Source organism: Tauraco erythrolophus, chromosome 4 (genome assembly GCF_009769465.1).
Source record: "Tauraco erythrolophus isolate bTauEry1 chromosome 4, bTauEry1.pri, whole genome shotgun sequence".
NCBI lineage: Eukaryota > Metazoa > Chordata > Aves > Musophagiformes > Musophagidae > Tauraco > Tauraco erythrolophus.
Window position 1 is genome coordinate 8,827,171 of NC_141468.1, and position 25,775 is coordinate 8,852,945.

The 25,775-nt window shown below is 45.4% G+C and overlaps 1 protein-coding gene across 1 annotated transcript in view; it reads left to right on the forward strand.

The window, feature by feature from the left end:
* Positions 1-6,121: 6,121 nt before the first annotated feature.
* The window catches only part of ELAPOR2 (endosome-lysosome associated apoptosis and autophagy regulator family member 2), a 108,258-nt gene continuing 88,604 nt past the window's right edge, over positions 6,122-25,775 (forward strand). The window contains exon 1 of the mRNA XM_086610019.1: positions 6,122-6,244. Within this exon, the coding sequence (XP_086466145.1) occupies positions 6,122-6,244 (123 nt within the window). The remainder of the gene's footprint in view (positions 6,245-25,775) is intronic.

The following is a 25,775-nucleotide window of genomic DNA, read 5'->3' on the forward strand; positions in this document are numbered from 1 at the left end:
CCTTTGCACAGCCAATATTAAATTGTATGTGTTCAAGGAGCATTCCTAGTTCCAAGCCATGAACAGGATTTACAGGAAAATTTGACTAAAGTCACAATGAGAGAAAGGATGAACAAAGAGATCACAACTGGAAGGCTCCCGGAGGTTTAAAGGGGATCCGAAAGATGAACTTTGCTGGAGAAGCAAAATACAGGAGAAGAGGTGAACATCCAGCACCATAAACAAGGGTATTAAGAAAGGAAGGAAAGGGATAAATGCTGAGTGTTACATATAGGAGTGAGAATTATGAAACGGCAGTACAAGCTGATCCTGGTTATTCTCTAGCCAGAAAGCCTTTTTCCAGAGTTTTGCAGGTGTGGGTTTACATAAGGAGGCTACGGCTACGTGATGAAGCCTGCACAACCCAGATTGCACAGCCCAGCGACCATTGTCCCAGGTCCATTTCACTGAGCTGTACTCTGGTTTGGATGCAAATGGGGCTGTAGAGTGTGGTGTACAGACCAGTCAGGCATGTACCACTTCTTACACACCTAAAGCTGGATGACATGAACCTTGTCTAAAGAGGACACTAGGCAGCAGAAAATTATCTAGGGTGGGCTTCATTTGACCATGTGTAGGTGTCCATATCTGAGCTACCTATGCAGTTAATGGAGAAAAAAGACATTTAGCTCCTCCTAAAATAGGTGGTTAAAACATGTTTAATGAGTGCTACCATCACTTTCAGCTCTGGACACTTTCAGGTACCCTTTAAAACATGTATCTGAAAGTGTTTATAACTTCTTTTTTAGGAGAAGGTGAATGGTACTCTCAAAGTACCCCAAGCTGTGAGTGACAACGTTAAGTGAGATGAATCCCAGCATCAGGCTCTTCCTTGAATGACTTGAAAGTCAAAGTGATGTCTAAGTAGGTCAGAGCTGAACCAGAGGCACAGGTATAAAACATTCGTTTGCTATTGCTACGTATCTTGAATTTCCAAAGAGCTTGAAGAATTTGGAAACCCAAAAGTAAGAACATGTGCATCAGCATATTAAGGCTATCTTGAACTGCACTTAGCAAAGCACCAGGATGACACGGTGTCTTGAAATAATGTTAATTTTTATCTCAGATAAAGTATACCCAGGCAGAGAGTGCACAGACGACCAGGTTATATGGGAAAATATATGATCCATAAGAAAAAGGAAATGTCTGAGCAAAACACGCTGTGGTAGAGCCCGCAGATGTATGTGTTGTTAGCAAATTAAAAGAACATGTTACTGCCTGCGGGAAAACCAGTTACCCTTGTAGAGGGTTCATGTCATTTGACCATGTGGAGAGTCACCCATGTTGGAAAATGAGTTCCAATGAAGAAAGTCTATGAAATTGCTTTATATGGATTACCTTTTCCAAAAGCCGCAGGGAAACACGAGCGCTGGCAAGGTCTTTAAGGAGTTTTCATCAGAAGCAGGCAGAGCAAAAAAGGGTTAATAGTTTCATTTCCCCTATGATGTATTCCCACGCAAGCCAATGTCAGCCTACAGGCCTGACTAATCCCCAGTGTTGTTACTAATTGCTGTCATCCAAACAGTAGCTGGCAGCCATTTAATTTTCCCTTTCACTTGGTGTCATTAACATCAGCGACATACGGCTGCTTCCCTGCCACGGCTAAACGGCTACTGGAGAAACCCATGGCTTGAGTTCTGCAAACAGGAAAGTCCATGATTAACTTTAAACATCTCACTGATGGCAGGAAGAACCATTTACAGATCCTGGATCCTAAATGCTTGAAAGCTGTTAGGTTTTTTCGGGCACAGCTTACAACAACAGTACAAATGTACACTTTTAAAGGCATCTTTAATTTCCACCAGATTAATGGAGAGGCACAATAAACCACAGGAAACTCTGGAGATGTAACTTCAAACACATCTCGCAGTTGTTGCAGTATAAATTATTAGTTACTACTTAGCTTTCTTCCTTTCCTTTTCTTTTGTACTTTAATGTAGTAAAGCAGGGCATTTTTTTTTTTTATAACTCAGATTGCATGATCCTTCTGAGTTACTTTTGTATCCTCTCACTTGAATCAAAATACTAGGTCAAGATTTCAGATACAGGTCTCAAACCTCCCAGGTTAACTCACCATTTTCTGCTTTTACTAGATTTAAAAATCCTTTTACTCTGCTGCCTTATATTTAGGTGTTCCTTTTTTTTTGGGGGGGTGTTAGTTACATGATGCTTCTCCAATCCAGCACTGCTTTCCTCAACCTCATTTGTTCATGTCTATCTAAACCGATTAATATTTTAAATAGTATTTTTTTTTTTCTGCTAGCCTCATGCTTACTATGCACTGCAGAATTTTTGCCATGCTGCCTTCAGGTAAGATTTACAGGATTTAATATCACAGGCATTTCAGATCCTGTTCAAATAGCACATCAACCAAAGTGTCAACACTGCTTTTGAAGCTCAAGAAATTTCTGGACCTTCTGTCATTTGGAAACATAAAGCAAGACAAAAAAAAAATCTCAGATCTTAGTGATTTTTCTTACTAGGAAGACAGCAAGTCCCACAGAGGACAGTAAATAATTTTTGGCCACATACAGCGAGCACTGAAGATGAGGATCTAGCTTTTTATTTGTAAATTGAGTTCTTCCCATTCTAGGTTTTAAAATTAAACAATTTAGTGAAACAAAATTCACTGACAAAGCATGCTCCGGTACTCCCTTTCCTGACCCATCTCTATGCCACAGAGGAAGTTGCTCACTAGAACTGACTCCTGCTGTTGCTGTGTTAGTGGCCCCATTGCGTTATTGAGAGTCACGCTGGGCACCAAAAATTCTGTCGTGGTTTAGGCCGATCTGGCAACTAAACCCCACACAGCCGCTCTCTCACTCCTTCTCCAGTAAAGTGGAGAGGAGAAAAATATAACAAAAGAACTGAGGGTCGAGACAAGAACAGAGGGAGCACCCACCGACCATGGTCCTGGGCAAAACAGACTTGGCTTTCTCAAAACGAAACAATTTATTAACAGTTACTTAAAAAGGACAAAGGGAAACAAAACCGGTTACTTGAGAGGATAAAGAGAAAACAAGGCCAGATCTTAAAAGCAACACCTCCCTACCCCCTTTTCCTTTTCTTCCTGGCTCTACCTCCCCCCCAGCGGTGCAGGGGTACCGGGAATGGGGGAGTGCAGGTCAGTTCATCCCATGTTGTTACTGCTGCTCCTTTCTTAAAGGAGGAGGAGTCCTTACACCATTTTCCCTTGCTCCAGTGGATCCCCTACTCACAAGGAAAATCCACAAACTTCTCCAGTGTGAGTCCTACCCACAGGACGCGATCCTTACTCCATCGGATTGCTCCAGTGCGGGCTTTACCACAGTCTCAGTTTCTTAGGGAGTTGTGGCCACTCACTTCGGCGTGATCGTCCCACGGACTCTAGATGCCTCATGACCTCGTTGTGCATCCCATGCTCCATTATTAACAGTTACTCGTTGTGCATCCCCTGCTCCATGACCTCTCCTAGGCTCAGGCATCTCTTCCCTGACGTGGGTTTCTCCATGGGCTGCGAGTGGGTCTCTGCTCTACCGAGTCCATCCTAGCTGCAGGGGGGCCGCCTGCCGTCTCACCACCGGTTGCAGGGAAACTCAGCTCCGGCACACCTCGTCCCGCTCCATCTTCACTGACCTGGTGTCGGTGTGGCCGTTTCTCTCAGATCTCAGTCCTCTCTGGGTGAACTTGGCCCAGCGGCACCCCGGGAGCGGGGCGCTACCTGAGTTCCCCAAGCAGCCACCCAGCCGGGAGCCGGGGAGCAGGGGCAGTGCCCTCCTCCCTTCTCTCCTCACTCCCGGGCAAAGCACCTTTTCATTTCCTTTGTCCCAACTTAAATAGGGCAATTCGCAGAGGCTCAATTGGCTCAACCCCGAGGGGAGATGGGAGTCCAATCTAGTGGAGCAAATTCCCTCTCCTGCCACCGGAACCACCCCCCCCACACACATCAAACCATCACAACAATTTAGTGAAACAAAATTCACTGACAAAGCATGCTCCGGTACTCCCTTTCCTGGCCCGTCCCTATGCCACAGAGGAAGTTGGCTTGCTCGAACTGACTCCTGCTGTTGCTGTATTAGTGGCCCCGTGGGCTTCTTGAGAGTCCCTGGCAATCAGGAGTGCACTGGGGGCTGTGACTCTCATATTTCAGAGAAAAATTCTGCCAGCAGCCCCCACCAGGTCTGCTTCCCACCCTGAATTTTTATTCAAGGCCAACAACTGGAGTGAGAAGCGCAGTTTTCTGGAAGTTGACCTTCTATCCATTTTTCTTGTACGAAAGGTGTGCAGAATCCAACCAATATAATTGTTTTCCATGTATTTTCAGCGTGAGTCCCTTGCTGCATGTCTAGGAGTGCCTGCAGCTTTGTGTGTTTTATTTAGCGAGTGTAAAGAGAACCACTACTCCAGCTGAAATCAGTGTTCCTCAAACATTGGATAGCATCCCACACTTAAGGTGAGCAGCGAATCCTTGGGATTAACTTTGTGATCTACCTGGTCCAGGAGCACAAAACATAAAGCAGCATCGCAGTTTCTATCCTGTTCTCCACTTTTTCTGGAAAGATAATTTGACTTTTTCTGTGTAACAGTTTATGCAAGCTGCTTCATTTGGCACCCTGGTGAGGGATAGGGACCATCAGTGGAAGAACCGATAATCCATTTTCTTTCCTCCAGCTGGAGCTAAAAGCGGAGCAAGGCTTGGTATGAGAACAAAGGGAAATTTCAAACTTGTCTCCGTTAGCAGAGCGTCACAGAGCTCCCTCCAGACTGCTCCAGTAAGGTTCTCAAATGACATAAAACGAGCGAATTAAACTATTTTTGTGTTAGCCTACAGTCGCAGTGATGACACCAGCCAGGGACGGCGAGAGGGGTTACGTGATGCAGAGCAAAGATCTGACTCTGCCTTCAGATTCCTCATCTCTTTTCAAGAGATGAATAAAGGCTGAGTCAAACCTGGATCGCGGTGAGCAGGAATTGCAGTAAAATTTCCACAAAAAAAAAAGTCACTCTACAAATTAGACGTGAAAAAAAAAAAAAGGCTATGTATTGGAGTTCGACAAGGTAAATCAATAGGGACAGGAACATACTGTGCTGGGGATGAGGAGTGCTGTGTCTGTGCTGGGTTTTGCTGGTTAGGTAAGAGCAGATAGAAAGAAGAGAAGAGGCAGGAGGGAGCAGGGAAGTGAGCAGGTCTGGCAGAGATGCCGGGGAGGCAGAGGACAGTCAGTGCCTGAGGCAGTAAACCACTTCATTAGAGATGAGTAGATGGGCATGGCTGAGGAAGAGGAGAAGGCAACCACTGAGGGAGAAGTCTACACAGTTCTGGGGATAATAATTCGGGTCAGGCCACAAATAAGGTGGTCCCCCATCCCACTGAGGAGGGTCCCTATCATCCTGTGATGAAAAGGCGAGTGGTCCACCGCACATCCCACCCGGCAGGATCCCACCTTAAGGGGGGCACATGGACACCCTTAGCACCGGAGGAGCAGGGCGGTGGGTGCAGGGAGGTGGGTGCAAGCTCCCCCGTCGCCATGCACAAGGACCGGGAGCGGAGGTGCCGGCCGCCAAGAGGGGGATGTCGGGGCCAGGGCAGGGGGATTTCACCGCCCCCCCCAGTGTCGCTCCCACCTCGGAGCCTTTTAGGGCCGGGGGTTCAACCCGGGGGATGCTGTCGTGCTCCCCCAGCAGGGCCGGGGCTGCCGGGCGGTGCAGGGATCGCACCCCCCGCAGAGCCTTTGGGGCCGAGGGGTGCCAGCGGGAGGATGCTGCTGCGCTCCCGTTTGCTACATCGGGGCTGGACGAGCCTCGGCAGCGTGCGCCTGCGCTGCCTGCCTGCCTTCCTCCCTCCTCCTCCCCCTCCCGGCCCCTCCTCCCGGCTTTGGCGGTGCCGGCTGCCGGGAGCGGGCGGCCGGCGGGGCCGCTGCCGTCCGTGCCAGCCCCCGGGGTTATGCTCGGCTGCAGGCGGGGCGCAGGGCCAGGGCCAGCCCGACCCGCCAGCCGCGGCCGGGGCAGGGGTAGGGAGGTCTCCGGCAGGGGCAGGGGGCGGTGATCCCCCCCCCCCCCCTCCGCCCCCGGGTGCGCGGGCGCTCCGCGGCGGGTGCGGAAGATGAAGATGAGGATGAGGATGCGGCGGGCCGGAGCGGAGCGGGGATACCCGGGCAGAGCCTGGGTGTGCTGCTGGCTGCTGGGCTGGCAGGCGGCCGCCCTGCAGCTGCCGCCCTGCGAAGAGGTGAGATTTTCCTCCTTCTCGGGGGTTTTTCACCATCCATAGGGGAGGGAAGCGGGGGGGGGGGGGGGGGGGGGATGCACCGGCTCGGGTGCGGGGTAGCACCCTAGGAGAGGGGTGTTGCTGGTTGTTGCGGCTCCCCCAGGGCTGTCCGTGGGACGATAGAGGGGTCGGACCCGCGGATAAGGACCCTCCGCCGCGGTGCTGCCGGGGGCTCTGCGGGGCAGCCGAGCCCCCCCAGCATCACGCGTGGAGCGGCCCCTTGAGCCGCAGGTCGCGAAGCCGCCCCCGTGCCCACCCCCCCGGTTGTTGCTGCTCCCTCCGGTGCGTGGAGATAGCAAAGCCCCCGGCCAATCGAGGGGGGCTCGGCTGGCCTCGCTGCTTTGCTAAATACGGTGTTAAAGCGGTGCGAAAGGGGGAGAGTAAGGAGGGGGAGTGGTGAAGCTGTCCCGACCCCCCTGTGTCAGCCCGGGGTGTCCTCGGCTGAGCCGAGCGTGCGGCATGGGGAGAGAAACTTTGTGCTTTTCTCCTGCTGTAAAAACCCGAAACAGGAGGGACTCGGTGTGTTCGGGGCAGGGACCGCTCTGCGGGGCTGTGCGGGATGCGGGAGTGGAGGCTGCCGGCCGGGGATGCCCAGCCCTGGGCTGGCTCCGGGGGGCCCAGAAGGAGCCACGATAGAGGGGTCCAAGGCTGAGCCTCTGCTCCAGGCTTTCCATCCTCACTCCTACATGCAGGTAGATCCTCTCTGGTACTTTTCAAAAGCAACTGTGTCTTTCCTGTATTTTATATATAGGTGTAGGGGTAAGGAGGCAAGGTACCACCTTCCCAAACAGGTCTCCATGGTCAGAGCACTGCTCTAGCAAGCAGATACCTGCAAGTGGGTTGACACCAGTCAGTGCCCTTCCTTACCCCTCCAAGGATGCTGTGGGAACAGAGCTTCCTTACCTCTCCTACTGCAATTGCACTGATTAGCAAGAAATAATTTGTATTTCCTCAGACCAGGTTGGGGGGGGAGTGTGTGACTGCAGCCAGGTTGGAGCATTCAGCTGGCAAAGGGTCCTGATTCATGCTTAGGTACTATTGCAGTGTGGGACCTCCTTGGCTGGGGCTGCAGAAGCCCATGATGAAAGAGGGCATCCCTGACCCAGGGAATATTCCCTCTTTGCCTGTTGAATCTACTTTTTTGTCTTCCAAGTAGCAGAGCCTCAGTGGGAGAGCTCAATGTTAGTCTAGTGTGGGAAATATTGCAGTAAGGGGACATGTGGGATGCCCAAATCAGTGGCTGTTTCTCCTAAATGTTGGTCATCCTCAGAGAGGGGGATTTATGTAGCCACCTGCTTTGAATTACCTGTCTCTCTTTTCATTTAGCAAATGGAAACAGGACCTTCTAGAGCTGATCTCATCCTAAAGGCTTTCCTTAGAAAAATGCACCTCTGCAGATGGTTAAAGGTGACAGCTGACTCTCAACAGAGATACCAAAGAAGTAGAGCTGGTATTTTGAGCATTACATGTTGGGCGTTAGGTGTGCAAATTCTTTCTTGAGCCCCACTTTCGTACTCCTTTTGATCTGGACCTGAGTGCTTTTGCTTTCTTTTCAGAAGGATGGACAATGTTGTTTTACTTTAGTTTCACTTGAATACTCTTTGAGATAGAGACATCCCTCACTCACAAGGTTAAAAAGCTGCATGTTACTTGTGTTGTGGTGAGTGTGCAGCCATACAACTGTATGTCCCAGGGAATATAGTTACAAACACGTCTGGATGGAGAGAGGGGGAAAAAAAAGAGCTTGCAAAAAACCCTGGGTAGCAGATCAGCTGATTTACAAAAGGGAAGAACAAAACTTAACAGTTCATGTAGAATGTGGCTAATACCTGACTATTAACTTGACTATTGTTCAAGGCCAGGCTGGACGGTGCCTTGAGTAGCCTGGTCTAGTTGAGAGGCGTCCCTGCCCATGACAGGGAGGTTGGATTAGATGATTTCTGAGGTCCCTTCCAGCCTATGCCATTCTATGATTATGTGTTTGTCTCCAAACTTTGCCGTTTGCCCTAATTCAGCCTAATTTGAGTGACCTGGGTGTATTGCCAGAAAATCACGACAGCTTCCGTTGTGATTGACTCTGCTTTGGGCAGACTAAGACAGGGATGAAGTCGTGCAATGAGAAAGCACAGTCTGTTAGAGGGTATTGCAGTCCTTTGAAAACTTGGTAAAGATCTTACTGTTTTATATCCAAAAGGCTTGAGAAGCACGAGGCTTAATGCACTGGCAGGTAGTTCATTTTGAATCTATAGAGGATCTCTCCTTTAGCTGCACTTTTTTTTTTTTTTCCCAGCCTTCCTTGACGGCTCATTTTTCTGTTTCCTCACTGTTATGAAAAATACGAATATCTGCCAGTTTGTGAGATTTCTGTGCTCTGCACAGCATTTGGAGCAGTGGGATCTCTGGCTATGCCTGAGGCTCCATGGTGCTCTCATAACACAGATAGTAAAAATAATAATGTATAGCAATGTCACTTTCCAGAAACCTTTTTGTCATTAGTTCCTTTCATCAGGGACTGTAGTAGTTCAGCACATTTGATTTAGGAAAGGTGTGTTTGTGCTGCAAACCAAACGTACAAGCAGCTTGAATGACTGTTCCCTTGAGTTTTTGGAGTAAATTGATACAGCCATAAGCTTCTGGCATAATAGTGCTCGGTCTGGGCTGACATCAGACTCACATCATGAGTTTTTGCTGAGCTCTGTGATGCCAGTAGCTAGTTTGGAGGTCAGTTAGGTGCATCTTCAAGAGATGGAGGCAGGTTCTTGGCTTGGGTGGCTGGGGTACCTCTGGGGTGCAGAGGCTGGGTAGACCCACAGCTATATCCTGTGCTTCCGGTGTCTTGGTAACTCAAAGTAGGACAGTGGTAGAAGAATAACTGCTCGGTGAACTCTTTCTGCTTATGCCAATGACGAACAGGACACCAATGCAAATGTTTCATGTGTTGCATAAGCCATGACTTTGCGTGCAGTTGGCGACACCCGTGTTTTTCACTGTTATTAAATGCACATTCAGCTATTATGATGAAAATGATAAGATATTTGTTGCACATCTCCCTGCCAGTGCAGAAAGCGTCTTTGCTACATCTTATTTTCCAGTGTTTGGTACTTTTTCTAAACTTTCCAACTGAGTGAATCTTCTTCAGCTTCCCCTTAGAGATTTGCCCAAATCTGAACAGATTTTGCATTTAGGATGTTTTAACTGATACTAAGCCTAAATCAATCTTTTCTTCATTTCATTATTCCTTTCTCTCTGTTCTTCTTGCAATCATAAAAAAAAAAAAAAAATCACTGAGTGACTTTTCTTCTACTTAGTGTTCAGCCAAATTGTTCGCAAAGAGAGAAACGAGAGTATCTGAGCTGCTGGCAAAAATATTTTCTTTCATATACCCTGTTCAATTCTCAGTTACTATGCAGATTGAGAGCAAACACATATGTTTGTGGTACAGATAATAAATGTGATTCTGCCACACTAGATGGTTTACCTTCCGTTTCAGTAGGCAGGTAACCCAGCTGTAGAATTATAATGTGACTAAGTGAATGGAAAGGGTAACGCTAAATGCCTTCTATAAGGGAAAGTATTTTGTACTAGTTTGCTGGAATATTTCTGGAGGAGGTTAAAATGAAAGAAGCAATTTATTTAGACAATGAAAAAACCTTTTATGAAATCACTTGCAAGATGAAGCCAAGGAAGACTTGAGGAGAGAGGGGAAGCATGAACTTGAAACTGGGCCAAGTACAGCGGATTAAATATGTTGAAATAATGTCAATTTTCATGATGAGAAAAGGTTAAAATAATGGGATGTGTCTAAGTTAAGTGTGAATATTTTAAGTATATTAGTATATTAAATCAAGATACTAGGTACTAAGCTAAGCAGGCTGGGAAGCAAGGAGAAGTTCTGTCTTTCCATGTAAAGGATGGAGAGGAGATAGGTGTCAGTCTTGGAAGAACGTTATGTAACAAAGCTAGGTAACAGTCAGTGTGCTTGTCACCAACTGTATGTGGCAGGAGTAACAGGGATGTCTGCTGGAAGGAATCTGAGTATCTTACACACTCCTATGTTGTAACTGAACTGTACCTGCTTGGGAGAAGGTACAATTAGTCATTGCAGATGGCTCTGTAGATGTAGCCCATGTGCTCATGCTGAAATAAGTTGGATGGATGATAAACAACCAACCAAACATGTAAGAGTGTTTTTTTGCCTTATCATTAGTACTCAGGAACCATGAATGCTGTGTTTGTTCTTTAAGTGGTTAATAAGCGTACAACGATCATGGCAGAGTGCGATGATGTCTAAGTAAGAAGGGAATAACTTGAGGGAGGAAGAGAAAGAAGAACATGTATTAATGCACAGGGTAGAGAAAATTAATGAGATGTAAATCTTTAGGACAAGGTAGAAATAAATAGGCTTTCTGTGCACTCAAAAGGCTAAATGTTATGACTCTTAAAACGTAATCGTTTTGATTTTTCATGTAACTGCAAATAACCTCTGGGACTTCTTGATCTCTGATATTCATCTAGTCTCTGTTGGCCTTAAAATCTCTGAAGGGATTAGGTCATTGCTAAACATTTAGGAAGGAATTCTCCTTCTAAGTCGGTTCCCTCACTACCCTGTATTGGTACCTTTGTCCCTTTCACTGAAGCATCTGCACTGGCTGTTTTGGCAACAAAGCAGGAGCTATCTATATCAGCAGCTGTTGTGTTCCCTGCTTTCTGAACACCCTGAAAGATCTTAGCATCTTAATTTATGAACAGTTCATACTCAGCAGAAGAGGCTGTGGAAAGATTCCTAGACAGATCATATTATTTTTATCACCTCTTGCTGCACAGACCTGTGTCTTTGAGGAGAAAGAAATGTACAGTTTCCATTTGCCACTGTGATGGGTGGTCATAAAGATGAGGAAAGAAGAGCAAAAAACCATGCTATAAAATTGCTGACAGTATAGTCGATGGAGTGGAAACAGGTGCACAAAAGGTGAGAAGACAGATGCTGTGACACGGGCATCACAGCAGAAAGCATCGCCACCGCAGCACGTAGGCACACCGTGGCGGGACGTGGGGGGAAAGCACAGAGAAAGCAAAGAGGTGTCAGAATTTGAAACCTGAAAAGGAGGACAGATGCTGGTATTAAAAAATGGAAAGTGAGCCATGGTTGTAATGATTCAAGAATAAGAAAATCAGGCACAGTGGAAACTGCTATAACAGACCATAAATTCAAAAGAGTAGTAGACATTAAGCTGACACAAGATTGCATTTCTTCCACCATCAAACACCACTTGATCATTCAGGATGACTCGATCTATACAAAAAGCCCATGATTTTATTTTCTTCTTCTTTTCCCCGCTTTGTTCCTCGTAGCCTGTGTAGAATTAGAGAGGGCGAGCGAGGACAGGAGCTCTGCTGGGATTCCCGACACATCCATGCGTAGGGCTGGTGGGGACCATCAGTGAGCCGGGTGCTGGGATGGGTGTACGCAGTGATTTGGGTTGTCAGCTGCCTCCTCCGGGCCACATTTTCCACCGGGTGTTGGTTGGGAAAGCTTTAGCAGTACTGCGTGTTGCTTTATGCTGGCTGATGACCTGGGTCAGAAATGCTGGAATGGCTTGAAGGGAAAGCCTTGCCTGCAAATCTGACCCCGTGCTCAGTGAAGATGTTGGCAGAGCTCCCACCGACTGCCACGACCATGGGGCAGAGCCAGGGGTTATCAGGACTTGCAGTGCTCACGGTGTGGGCAATGGGGAGATGCCATCAGAGCAGGCTTCCCCCATGTCACGTGTGTAAGTTGCTATCGGCATTTACTGGAGGAAGCGGTAAGCACCAGTTAAGTAGAAAAAAAAAAAAAAGAGTGGAGAACAGATAAGGGTTGGTAGCAAGAAAGGCAGCCTTGAACGCCTCATGCTTGAGATAGGAAAGAAAGTGTTTGGGAACTTTTGTTTGTCTCCCAGACATTGCCAAGGTCTTTCTAGCGGCTGCTGTTGCAAAGCTAGATATCCAGCATGGCTGTGTCTTTCCTAACTCTTACACCAGCTTGGAAAAGAGTGTCCCTCCTGCTTCCTCTCGGTAATATTTTAGCTGTTATGCTGGATCTGAAAATCTGTTTAGGTTTTGGTTGCTGGTAGTAGAAAGATTTTGGTTTTCAGTCTTTTGAAAGAGAAAATACCTTATTTTGAAGAAGAGGAATAGTTAAAAATACTTTTTTTTTGACTTTTTTTTTTTTTTAAAAAAAGCAACAACTTTCAATCACAAAACAAATTACTAAACTAGCCAAAGCTAATAATGACCTTGTTTCACAAGCATTGTGGTGCTCCCTTTTATAATACTGCCAGACAGTAATCACTGTACACTTGGAACAAGGGCTCGCAGCTGATTTAAGATGATCTGGGATGACACGTGCGGCCGAGCTGCCGGCTCCCCTGTGTTGGTGCTGGTGATCCTGTCACTGTGTGTTGAGTTAGAGAAAACGCTGATTCGGCTGAAAACTAACCTGCCCCCGAAAAAAAAGAAACAAAAAAAGAAAAGGGAGATTGTTTAGCTGGGTGAATGACAGTGAAGACTCAGTGTTTAGTCTCTGTGGGGCTGGAAGGAGTGCAGGAGGCTTTGGGATCCACCAGGCGCAAGACTGGTCCCCTCTTATTTTACTTCTAGAACATAAAATTTTGGTCAGATAGAACTAGCCTGGGTTTACACTGAGATGATGGCAAGGGGATTGTGTTTCCTGACGTAGGAAGAAGAAAATGAGACGTGTATGTGTTAAAGGTGTGAAAAAACTGTGTTGTTGTTCTCTGTTGTGGAGGTCTGTGCTCTGGCTTCAGAGATGCAAGTGCCCTCTCTGCAAGGAAAGGGTATTTGCTGGCTGTAAGGTATGTTTTCAATGAAAAAAAAAATTTCAGATCACAGGCTATTCCCAACTACAAAATATCTTTGACAGAGAATTTTTACTGCTACAAAGAGAGGGTGAATCACTCATCCCATTTTCCCTTTCTGATATAGCATTAACCTCTCATATCTGTTAGTGTTTTATGGTCAAGAAATACAACACATAGAGATGATTTATAGTGATATTTGAAGGTTATTGGAAAGTACCTGCAAAAAATGATAGGAACTTTATTATTTGATGGTGAAAATGCTGAGAAGCTCAATTTTTGTTTAGATTTCGTTCCACCTTAGAGGTACAAATATTTTCTAGAGATAATCCACAGGAAAGTGTCTCAAGGTGTTTAGGATTAGTTAAAAGGATATGCCTTCTCTAAAGGAGAAGAGATTCATGTAAGCAGGAGGAGACGCTCCACGACACTGGACAGATCCCTGGCCCTCTTCTAGTTACTGGGGCAGACACAGCCAAAAGAGCTATTTTCTGTACAATAATTGCCAATGCGGGTTACTGATGCTAATCCTATAATCCAATTTGATGAAAAACCCTGCTTTGGGGAAAGGGTGAACTTTCCCTCTGAGGTTGGAACTGACCAGAACATGCTTAGAGGTATTTTTGATGTAATGAATATGGTCAGAGAATTGAAATGCCTCAGAAAGCCAAGCTGGAGGAATAAACGATGAGGAGTGCAAAACCTGAAGACACCATTAACATAATTGCTGCTGGCTTGATAAAGTACAGTATAAACTTAATAGGAGAGAAATCAGTGTCTAAATTGATGGTACTGTCCCAGAAAACTAAAATGCACTGAGGTGGTGACTTTTAGCAGCAAACTCAAGGGTAAAGGTGACTTAGACCTCAGCTGTTGACTCTTAAAGTGTTAACTTCCCGTCGCGTTTCTTGTGGCATATGAAATCCTTCTGGTTTTGTACTGACTCTCTGAAGTTTCTCAAAGGAAGATCTTAATTCAGACTGGTGTGTTTTATACACACGTAGGGGTGGTGCCGCCTCTTTGGAGAGACGCGCGTCAGAAATGGATGACTTCTGATTTTTCCCAGGCTTTTATATCCATGGCTCCCTCCTGCTGGCAGGTCAACTGTGCTGATCAAATGCTGCTTGTTTCTCGTTAGCTGCTTTTTATCTCCAGCTCTGTGGTTTCTTAAAGCAAATGAAGGAAAAAGAAAGATTTCCCAAGACAGTTCTTTTCTTCTCTCTTTTGTTTGGTCTTGTTTAATCAAATTTTTAAAAAATTCAGACTTCTCTTGAAAGGAAAGAAACAGAGGCCCTAACCAGGCTCCTTTACAGCAGGATTTATACTTGTGTGGAGGGAATGTGAGCTGATGTGCATCTCAGGGATGCTGGGGGGAGGCTGCTCAGTAGAATCGGAATGGAGAAACGATTCAGCTCTTCACACTGCACCTTTCTTGGCAAGAACCTGCCCTGCTGACCTGCTGATGAGCGGCTTGTCCTGCCTTGTGGTGCATGTCGAGTGCCCTGGTTAGGTAATGGCTATCTCCCCTAGAGCTGCTCGAGTAACAGCTGAACCCAGGCCAAACATCTCTTCTTCCAGAAGACCAGACAGGGCGACTCTGTCAATTAGTGTCTGTTTTTGATGCTGAAAATAGGGTTCACCAGGACTCTGAATTCTCCTTTTTTTTTTTTTTTTTTGGCTGGAAGCCTGCTGTGCTCTGCACGGCGAGAGGTGGGGTATCCAGAGGCGTTGTTCAATCCTGCACCAAAGCAACATGTCCTGTTAATGTCAAGGCATCCTTTTAGGGGTGCACAGACCAGGTATCATAAATAGTTCAGCACTGAGCCCTGTGCTGCTACTGAAGTCACTGTGATCGATGATCAGATTCTCATTCGCCCTAGCTAAGAGGAGCTGTAATGTAAAAAAGAATCAATTCCCATACCTTTTTGTTTTGCAGTATTTTTAACTGCACTTAAAGCCAAATCGACTTAAATGTTTGCTGGCTTCTCTGAAGAGCTGTCGCTTTTTAGTTCCAGCTTTTAAGTTAAAAAAAAAAAAAAGCAGCTGGTTTGCAGCATTCCTATTGCGATACTGACCTGCTAATCTCTTGAACTGCTTTGCTAAACAAGGGAAAAGATTTCCTTAAAGCCTCATCATGTGGTTATGCAGCAATCGCAGCTTTCGTTGGAAAAGTGGGGGGAAAAGAAAAGGTAAGTCAGGTCCTCAGTATTGAAGAGAAGAGTTGGAAAATGTGATCTTTGAAAAGTGAACATCTGGGAAGTTAAATGAGCTGGAGCTAAGTTTCATAGTGTTTTCAGGTCCTGTGGCACTTCAATAAGCGGTATGAATTTGATGGGGTGGAAGCAACGATGCCTGACTCAAGGTTTTATGAGGCTTTATGTGACTGTTACTGAAAGTACAATTTGATTAACAAACTTTGCCATTATTCAACTTCAGCATTTACACTGCAGATAGTTGGTTGGGGAGACCCAGTGGCACCTCATTGGGCACCACACATGCTGGAAATAAGAGTGGATTATTGGGGCAATATCCTGCTTTCATAGGCAGTCTCCAGCCTGCTAAACATGACAGGCCCAAAAAGCTCTGGTCCTTGAATTGTCCACCTCAAGGTTTGTTAGCGTGCTCCCTAGCATGGATTTGCCCATGAAAATATTTACCCTCAGAGTGAAGAATTTCTTCCTTATATCTAATTGAAATCTCCCCTCTTTCAGTTTAAAGCCATTGCCCCTTGTCCTATCACTACACGCCCTTGTAAAAAGCCCCTCTCCAGCTTTCCTGTAGGCCCCCTTTAAGTACTGGAAGGCTGCAATAAGATCACCCCGGAGCCTTCTCTTCTCCAGGCTGAACAGCCCCAACTCTCTCAGCCTGTCTTCATAGCAGAGGTGCTCCAGACCTTGGATCATCTTCGTGGCCCTCCTCAGGAGTCACTCCAACAGGTCCATGTCCTTCTTGCTGGGGCCCCAGAGTTGAACGCAGTATTCCAGGTGGGGTCTCACGAGAGCAGAGCAGAGGGGCAGAATCACCTCCCTCGACCTGCTGGCCATGCTGCTTTGGATGCAGCCCAGGATAGGGCTGGCTTTCTGGGCTGCCAGCGCACATTGCCGGCTCCTGTTGAGCTTCTCATCCACCAGCACTCCCAAGTCCTTTTCCTCAGGGCTGCTCTCAATCCATTCTCCGCCCAGCCTGTACTTGTGCTCGGGACTGCCCCAACCCACATGCAGGACCTTGCACTTGGCCTTGTTGAACTTCATGAGGTTCTCACAGGCCCACCTCTCCAGCCTGTCGAGGTCCCTCTGGATGGCATCCCTTCCCTCCAGTGTGTCCACAACACCACACAACTTGGTGTCATCTGCAAATTTGCTGAGGGTGCACTCAATCCCACTGTCCATGTCACCGACAAAGATTTAAACAGCGACAGTCCCTATACTGACTCTTGAGGAACACCGCTCGTCACTGGTCTCCACTTGGACATCGAGCCGTTGACAGCATCTCTTTGAGTGTGATCATCCAGCCAATTCCTTATCCTTTAAGTGGTCCATCTGTCAAATCCACGTCTCTCTAATTTATAGACAAGGATGTCATCCAGGACAGTGCCAAATGCTTTACACAGGTCCATGTTGACAACCTCAGTTGCTCTTCCCTTATCCGCCAATGCTGTAACCTCATTATAGAAGACCACCAAATTAGTCAGGCAGGATTTGCCCTTAGTGAAGCCATGTTGGCTGTCACCAGTCACCTCCTTATTTTCCATGTGCCTTAGCATAGTCGCCAGGAGGATCTGCTCCATGATCTTGCTGGGCACGGAGGTGAGACTGGCTGGCCTGTAGCTCCCTGGATCTTCCTTTTTTCCCTTGTTAAAAATGGGTCTATGTTTCCCCTTTTCCAGTTGGTAGGAACTTCATTGGACTGCCATGATTTCTCAAATATGATGAACCAGCATTTCATACTATGAAAAGGACTTCACCTTGCTTTTAACTGTACAAGTTAGGCATCTAGCCTGACCTAAATGTCTAGTTGTCAAGACAGAGACAGTCACCCTTCAAGACTAATTTTTCCCTTCCTGATAGGGTGGTGTGATTTTTCTGCTGAATGTGCCCGTTTTCTTCCTCTGACTGCGGAGGGTCTCTGGTTTACGTCAGGTAGATGCTCAACTTTTAGTTATCTGAAGTAAAATAAAATTAGTCGGGACCATCAGTGGAATTAATCTCCACTGTGACTGGATTACGTTAGCTGTTACAGAAGCCATGAGGTTGCTTTGCAGCAGTCTGTGAGCCGCAGGGGTGAAGGTGTTTTGATTATGCCGAGACATTGCGGTGGTGGAGCTGGGTCTCCGCAATGACCTAATTACACTGGAGAAGGGACCTAAATCTTTGCCTCTGAACTGCTGAATTAAAATGGAAACACAGCAGGAGCACTGCCTTGGTCCTTAGTTCTGGGGAGCTATTTGTGAGTTTTATTGTTTTGCCTTGTAGCAGCTTCCTACCAGAGGTGCGTTATCGCACAGCAGAGTCCTTTCCTGTCCAGGGAATAATTAACATCAAGCTCATGCCAGTGTAAATTTCTATGATATATATACAGGATTAAACCTAACATGTAAGCTTGCATGTGACGGCCAGCTTGTAATTTATCGCAGCTTGTCCAACAGGCTAGACCTTGGATTTAATTTCCCAGTGTAAAAAAGGCGGGTGTTCAGTTCATGATTGCTTACAATGTGTGTGATTCCAGGCAGCCTGCACTACCCAGGCAGGAAAACCAGCCATGAATGCTTTGCTTTTCTCCGTGTTGCAAACTGGCTCATATCTTGCGAGTGCAATCAATAGCAAGGGACAGCTCAAAGACTGTGTCTGAGCAAAACTTTCATCTCTTCCTTGTCCTGCCTTTCCCCTGCTCCATGGGCTGAGTCACTGCTGATTGATTTGACTGCTACAGCCCTTGCGATAACGTGTTACCCTGCCATTTGAAAAGGGTTTAATGGTGCTGCAGCCAAAGCTCTGCCTGCTGCTGTCATCCCTCTGGCTCATACCTCAACCCAGCCTTGGTCCTACGTGAGAGGGAAGCTTGTAGCTCCAGGCTCCATCTGGCTCCTGGAAATCCTAACAAATTTGGATTCGTAGCTGCCTAAAAAGCTGCCATAGCCCTGAGGGTAGATCTGGACTTCAGAAGAAGTGCGCACTGAGCCCTGCTTGGCTAACCCCTGCTGCTGGAGATTATTCTGACTGCGGTTAGCAGTGCGCGTACAGAGAAAAGTCTAGGAGCTGAACGTGGCTGATGGCCAAGTTAAATCTAAGATGCACTTTCTCCATCATTTGCTTAGCTCAGGCTGCCTTGGGTTGCTACCTTGTCCTTGGTTTTATCTATTAGTTATTCTTGCAGTGGAAACGGACTCTGTGGGCTTGGAGGCAACCCAAGAGGGCAATATTGGATGAGGCTTCCTCATAAGAATATACGTTTACATATTTTTCTTGTCAGGCTGTGATTTAAGATCTTGCTTCATTCAATGAACAGAGTTATTTCAGACACGTAACGCAGTTAAGCACTCACAAAGGACATGGTGCTATCCTGAGACAAGTGGTTGCAAGTCAAGCAGAAGGTGCTGAGCTAAACCTCCCAAACATGACCTCCCTCCGATGTTACAGGTGTCATCAGTCTCTTTTTTGTCGTATCCCCACCCCCAGCTGGAATATTCATCAAAACATGCAACATTCCCAAAGTTGAGTATTGATGAAGATTCAGCTAAAATTTGTAAAAATTGCCTTATTTGCTATGAGTCACTTTTTTATTTTCCTGTTTGAAAATATTCAGCCATCTGGTCCGCAAACAAATAAAATACTGCATGGTACTGGCAGCAAAGCATACACTGAAAAACAACTAGTGGGAGAAGGAAACTGTTCATAGTCTTTCTGTAGTCTGGTGGGTTTTGGTTTGGCAATTTTTTCCCCACACAGAAGACTCTTGAGTTAAATTTGTATTTGTAAAAAACAGAATCTGGTCATGATCTTCATATAAGTAAGTGCAGCTTTGGCAAAGCCTTAAGTCAATAAAAATATTTCTATTTTTACTTCCCCCCAAAGATTAATTAGGCTCAGTGAAAGAAACAGACCTTTTCTTCGTTATCAGAATCCTTACTTTGCAATATTATATGTAAGTGTAACAATTAAAGTCCAGGTTATAAACACATTTTCTGTCAATGTGACTTCTTTACGTAAAAATTCTGTATTGAAGAAATTGTGTGAGTTCAAATTGTAGTGCAAATGATTTGTATTGACACAGAAGTGACTAGTACCTGTAGTTCTCGTCTCTCTTCTTTTGGGGGCTATATGTATTGGTAGAAGAGCCTTTGTATTGAGGTAATGTTGGGGTAACTGCTTCCACATTGAAGGCTTATTTCACTATATCTCTCCCCGGCTGTGTCTAAAACTCAACCTCTGAGGAAGTCAAGGTCTGAAAGGGAGAAGTTCAAATCAGAAGACAGCTAGACTCATGGATCCCCATGGCTTCAGTGAGGAACACACCAAGAGCACACAGACGTGGGTCAGTGGTGGCGAGGGAAGGAGGGATGGGCTTTTCACACCTGTGCCCTGCTCCTGCCCTGTGCAAGCCAAATAGCTAGTGGATATTTTTTCATTTGGAAACATCTCTCAAGAGAGAAAAGGAAACGTGGAGCAAATGCATTTGGTAGGAAATTGTGGAGGAGGTGACAGGGCAGAAAAATGATACAAGATCAGATGAGCGAGCGTCACCCAGACTTCCCTCTAATAACAGCTTTGTTCCTTTTCTAATATTTTTCTGCTGCCTAGTGCCGTATGAAAAACACACACACCTAATGGAAACGGATAACCGACAGCAGAGGGGCAGGAGCGAAGCTGTGCAGAGCGCTCGTGCGTGTGCCTGGTTTTAAGCACATGAATAGTTCCGCTGAAGTTTGAAAACCAATGCCGTATTTAAGATGAAGTTCATGCTTAAATACCGTGCTGGATTAAGGTCAGGGAATTCTGCGAATTGCAGAGGGTCAGTACTCTGACATAACTGAGATTTATTATTGAATTTAAACCTTTCACTTCCAGTAAAGTGAAGATTTTCCTTTAGGTGCAGTGTTGAAAAAATGCGTGTGCCTGGTATTCTGTAAAAATATTTAAATGTTAAGCCAGTTCAGTGCTCATTTTGTGCTGTCTTTATGGATTGTCATAGAAATACATCTTTTGTTCTGTATACATTCAGTAGACTTTTTAAGGCTAACTGATGATGTCCTTTTATATGCTTTTTAAAATCTAATTGGTGTAGCAGATCGGACAGGATGCTGCTGTGGGACTGTGCTACTGAAGAGGAAATGCGATGAAATAGGCCACATCGATTCCTCAGATGATTAAATCTGGCCATAGTTCAGATCCTTACTGGATTAAAGTGGACAACTTGTAAAATCGTATTACCTTTATACTGCTCCACATGAACCTGCCCGGAGCCCCGCGAGGATGAGACGGGCGGTTTGGTGATAGTTTGTGAACTGAATGCTTGAAGATGGGTTTTCCCTGTGGATACTGTAACTGCAGAAGTTAAATTTGGTTCAGAGCAGTGGCTTAGGGAGATATGGAAGGAGAAGCACATGCTCTGGGATGCACTTCCACATGCCCAGAAATGTTTATGTTGTGCTGAATGATTCACTCAGATTGGAGCCTCGTAGATAAATTTGCTATAATATTTACCTTAATGTTTGCTCCATCTGTGTCATTTTTCTCAAGTACATAGAGATATTTTTCCCACTGGAATTATCAACTCAGATTCTCATCTGAGGTAAATTATTTTGCCCTACTCGACTGTTTTATGCCTAATGTAGTTCTAGTTTGTTGACTTCACACTATCTCAGGAGCACATGAAGTGAGGTTTTTGTGATGTCCCTTATTTTGAGAATATAAAAAAAGACTGAAATCTATCATCTTGTCTTATATCTGATAAAGAAAGGATGTGACAAGGCCTGAAAAAAAGTGGATTCACTTAGTTGATGCTTAAGGAACTGCTGAAATTGGGCAAGGTATCGATGTAGGGGTTCAGAAGGAGGGCAAGGGGCAGAAATAGAAAGGAAAAAATAGTCTTGAGGAATGGAAAGCTGAGTGCCCTTGGGAAGCCTGGGGAAAGCTTGTACATCTGTTGAGTGGAGGCCACCTGGGGCCAAGATCTGCTTACTTGCCTTGAAGCAGTTGACTCATCTGGTTGCTGTCCATCTCAGGTCTGGAACCTCCTGATGGCCTTGACTCTTTTGCAAACAAAGCTCAGCAATTTTCCCTGTGGCTTTAATACATCTGTTGGGATGCTGCAGGTAATCGCCTTCTTGGGATTTGCTTCTGGGCTATTAAATGGTTATACCCTGAACTCTTTGTGCAGATTGCCTTCTGAATAGGCAACAGTCAGCAACATCTATACTCAAAAAACCCAGAAGCTTCTCTTTTCATTTACGAGTCTTAAGCCTTGAATAGCTGGGAATAAAACATCAAGGTTGAAAAGGAGGAGGAATGAATAAAATCCAGCATATTAAAAGTTATAATTAGAACTGTGATCAACTTTGATACTGTCAGGCCTTCTCGACTGTAATAACTGCATCGCTGTGAATAAAAAGCCTAACCATATTTGCAGTGAAACATGAATCTTGTTCTTGGAGAACGTTTTGGCTTATTACACAGTGCCAGTGTATGTGTATTAGTGTGCTGTACTGAGATCCTGTGGGTGGCTTTATCTAGTGTCCATATGCACACAATGTTTGCATAAGACCTACTGTATAGTTGATGTTTGTGAATAATAGGCACTAAAATTTACTTTCCTGAAAACAAAAGCTGGTTTGTGTGTATGGAAGTGGCCTTGTGCAAACTGTTCTTTGCCGATGTGTCTGGACGCTGCTCTGTTAGTGTGGTAGAGAGTAGGCGAGGGGCACCTGGCCAGCTGGGGACCGTCCGTCCTGATGGCACCGCGGCACACGGCCTGTGCCTGAGCACCCAGTGTCTTGGAGCACTTTTGGGAACATCTTCTACTGCTACCCAAAGCTTTACTTGTTGTAGGGAAGGCAGATGCGTGTCATTGTGTGGGTGGTCTTGGAAGACCCTTCAGTAGTCAGCATGGACATCACCTGCAGCCTTTGGCTGAAGCAGGATGTGGAAACGCCTCACAAATGTGACAGGTGGAGTCAATGTGTCATTGTTCCCTCTGCAAAGCTGCTTATACACGTTGTGATCTGACTGTTGAATGCTGAACAACAAAACAGGAGGATTTAGTGAGTTTTCTCCTTTACAGTTTTGTAGGTGGAAATTTATGACAGTGAGGGAGGGAAAATACTATCAAATCAAAAGTGTGAGGCACTGCACCTCTTTTTACCTTTTTTTATTGATATAAAAGAGTGGGAAAGGGATAGATTCCCAGCAGTTAACAGAGCAAGTACTTAAGCTATGGATAGGATACTTACATATTGATAGTTGAAAAGCTGTAGCCCATTAATTCTACTTTTGATGGGTCTTCATGAGATCGTGAATATTGGCATTAAACCTGGCATTTTTTCTGTAGCATAACATCTCTGTTAATGCTTGATCTTTCAAACTAGTGGCTTCAATATTGCAGGTTTAAGCCCTGAGAGCCTACTTCAGCAAGGCGTTTAAGGGATTGACCTTTTTGGGTTGAGGTGAAGATGTGCCCAGTACCACTGTGACCTTATTCTCCGGCACAAATTTGCACATTCAGTGACCTGAAAAACTTGTCACAAACAAGGACAAGTGAAAAAAATGTTATTTTAAAATACTTTTATTGAGTATTGAAGTAAGGCTTCCTGATTTGGAAGTGGTAAACTCAGGAAAAGGCATTGTCATTGAAAAGGCTGGAAATGATGGGATCTCATAACTCCTGGAAAAGCTGTTTCTTGCTGTGGGGAAGCAAAGAGATATGAAGCCATCGGGAGAATATTTGTAGGGTAGTGTAAAACAATCACAGATATGCAGCCACAGATAGTGAAAGTATGAAGTTTAGCCGGGTAGCAAGTTTTGTATGTGTGTTTATTAAACTTAAAATATGATTACATGTGCATTTAAATGCTTGTGGCAAGTAAGACTCTTAGAAAAAAAAACCAACCCAAAACCCACAAAAAACAACCCTTCATGGATAATCTTTAAACTGTAAGATTTTCTTGTCATGGATAGTATAGGTTGGTAGTAATAAAAGTCATTCTTACTTTGACAAACTATATTTATTTGGCAGTAAATATAAGAGGAAAATTATAAAACCTCATAGAAAGCTCATTGCAGTTAATGGAATGCAGTTCACTTTATGGAACTAGATTAAACCTGTCCAAATATTACTGCTGGGTGACTAAAAGTCTGGATGATTCAATAACATTGGGACAATGAAGATAAATATATTTATAAACATCTTTTACCACCACTGTGTTCTTCACTTCAATTTTCTCTTTAATCTGACAGTTTTTTTTCAGGAGATTTAGGAGTTCCCGGAAAAAAATGAGATTTCCTGTTCACCCTTGTCTAAATTCTCTTTGAGAAACATTAGAGATTTGCAGGTGAATTTGTTAGGTTTTGAGACTGGCAGATTAAAAACTTCACACCCAAACCCTCAATTTCTGCGTTCATCAGAAATGTCCTTCTGATCGCCAAAAGAGCCTGGCTCAGGGACACCTGAGCCAAAGGGCGGTTCTCCACCTTTCTGCCGACACTTGCCTTGATTTAAGTCTTAATTTCTCTGTTAAACCTTTCAGTCTCTGCTACAGGCTGTGTAGGAAACTTGGGTGTCATAGGATGGAGACACTGAGGAGCGAGGAGGTCTTGAGTCCTCCTTCCAAACTGTGAAGCCTGACAAGGTGGACGTGCCTCACCACAGCCCTTTCTTCTGTAGGCTGGACCTAGGCGTGAACATGGATGTAATGTCACGTTCAAACTCACCCACGTTCTGGGCTCTGTTGTGACTTGCTAGTGGGAAGCATGAAGGTTTATACAAAGTACCTCTTCAGAACAGTCTTATGTTTCCTAACCTTACTCAGCAGTCTCGCATCCCTCCTGTTCTTGTGAGAAAGGGACATGAGTGCTGTGGTGAAGAAAGAGGAGAGATGTGATAACAGGAATCATTAGAATTTTTGCTTTGGTTGTGGAGTAAACTTCAGCCTGTGTAAATGACACCGAAGAACTCTGAGAGGAAAGCATGGTCAATTGAGATGAAACCACAATGTTACAGGGTAATTAAGGTGTGAAGCAGCTTTCAAAGCAGTGTTTGAAAGGGTCAGCCACTTCTGCCTGGTCAGAATATAATGGTCAGGTTTTCTGTTAAAGGAAGCCCCTATCTGAATTAACATGGGCAAATAGCATGGTGTTTTTTAGAATCTGAGTTGTTGGGCTTCTTTCAGTGTGTGAAATGGAGTGCATACATCTCTCTGAGCAGTGTTTCTCCAGTGTGCAACACTGCCATCTCCAACATGCATCCCACCCTATCCTATACTAAGTCCACCCTCTGCATGTGCTTGTTGGCCACACAAGAAGTCCCACCATATAGATGGCTGAAATTGGATGAGATGGATCTATCCCTCTCTGCTGGCATTCGTCCAGCAATGATGGTGGACAGTGGCAGAGTTAGAGACCTGGGGAAGTTGTGTCTTGGAGATGTATGAAGAGTGTGATGTGTGGACACTGTGTGAATGCGTTCAAGAGCATGCCTTGACACCTGCAGAGCTGAAACTGAAACTTGCTGTGGTGTGAATGGACATGAGGCTTGCCCTCTGTCTCAGTCCTCCCACTGGGTGGTACAGATGCCATCCCGTGTTGAAGGATTTAATATTTGCTTTCCAAGAGCCCTGGTGTTAGGGACTTTCACTGACACACTCCTGGGAAGAGAACGGAGCAGTGAGAGGGACTTAGTCCCAGAGAATTCATTTTCATAGAGGTTAATTTTCAAGAGAGAAGCTCTGAACTCTCCTTTGGGCTCTTTTAATATTTGTAGAGCTTTATGAGGATGAAAGGCTGTGCAAGTGCTCGGTGTTACAGTTCACAGAGACAGCAGATGACACGCCGCTACCCTACAGTAAGCCAAAGTGCCGCTGACAAGTCTATTACGAGTAAGGTCTGGCTGTGGCTTATTCAGCATCTTTTTACAAAGGGTAAAGTGTTTTAAAGAGAGCTGTGACAAAACGATCGCATCGATTTCTTTGCATCGCACCAAAGACAATGATCCTATCAAAGTAGCTGGGCTCCTCCAAAGCTGTTGTTATTTGAGGCCAGCGATGGTAAAATTTGGCCTTACAATCATATCCAATGTGGTATTTAGACTGCAAAACCCTTTGAGAAAGGTCCTCTGGATCAGGAAGAGCAAGACTGAGTGGTTTAAGTATTGTAACTGGATGAGCATGTATCAGAAATACATAGGGTTGATGCTGGGAATTCTGAAAGGCAATTTGACACAGCTTAGGTTAGCAAAATGTTAGATGTATTCCAGGGATCGGAAAGAACAATAATTAAATGTGTGGCAAAACACTGACAGGTGACAACTGGGTGCATCATGTCCTGGCAGGAGCAGGGGCTGTAGAGAGGAGATGGGGATGGGTAATGCAGCATTTGAACTGCTCTCTTGTCCTGGAGAATGACCGACTGGAGGTTGGCTGGGCTGGT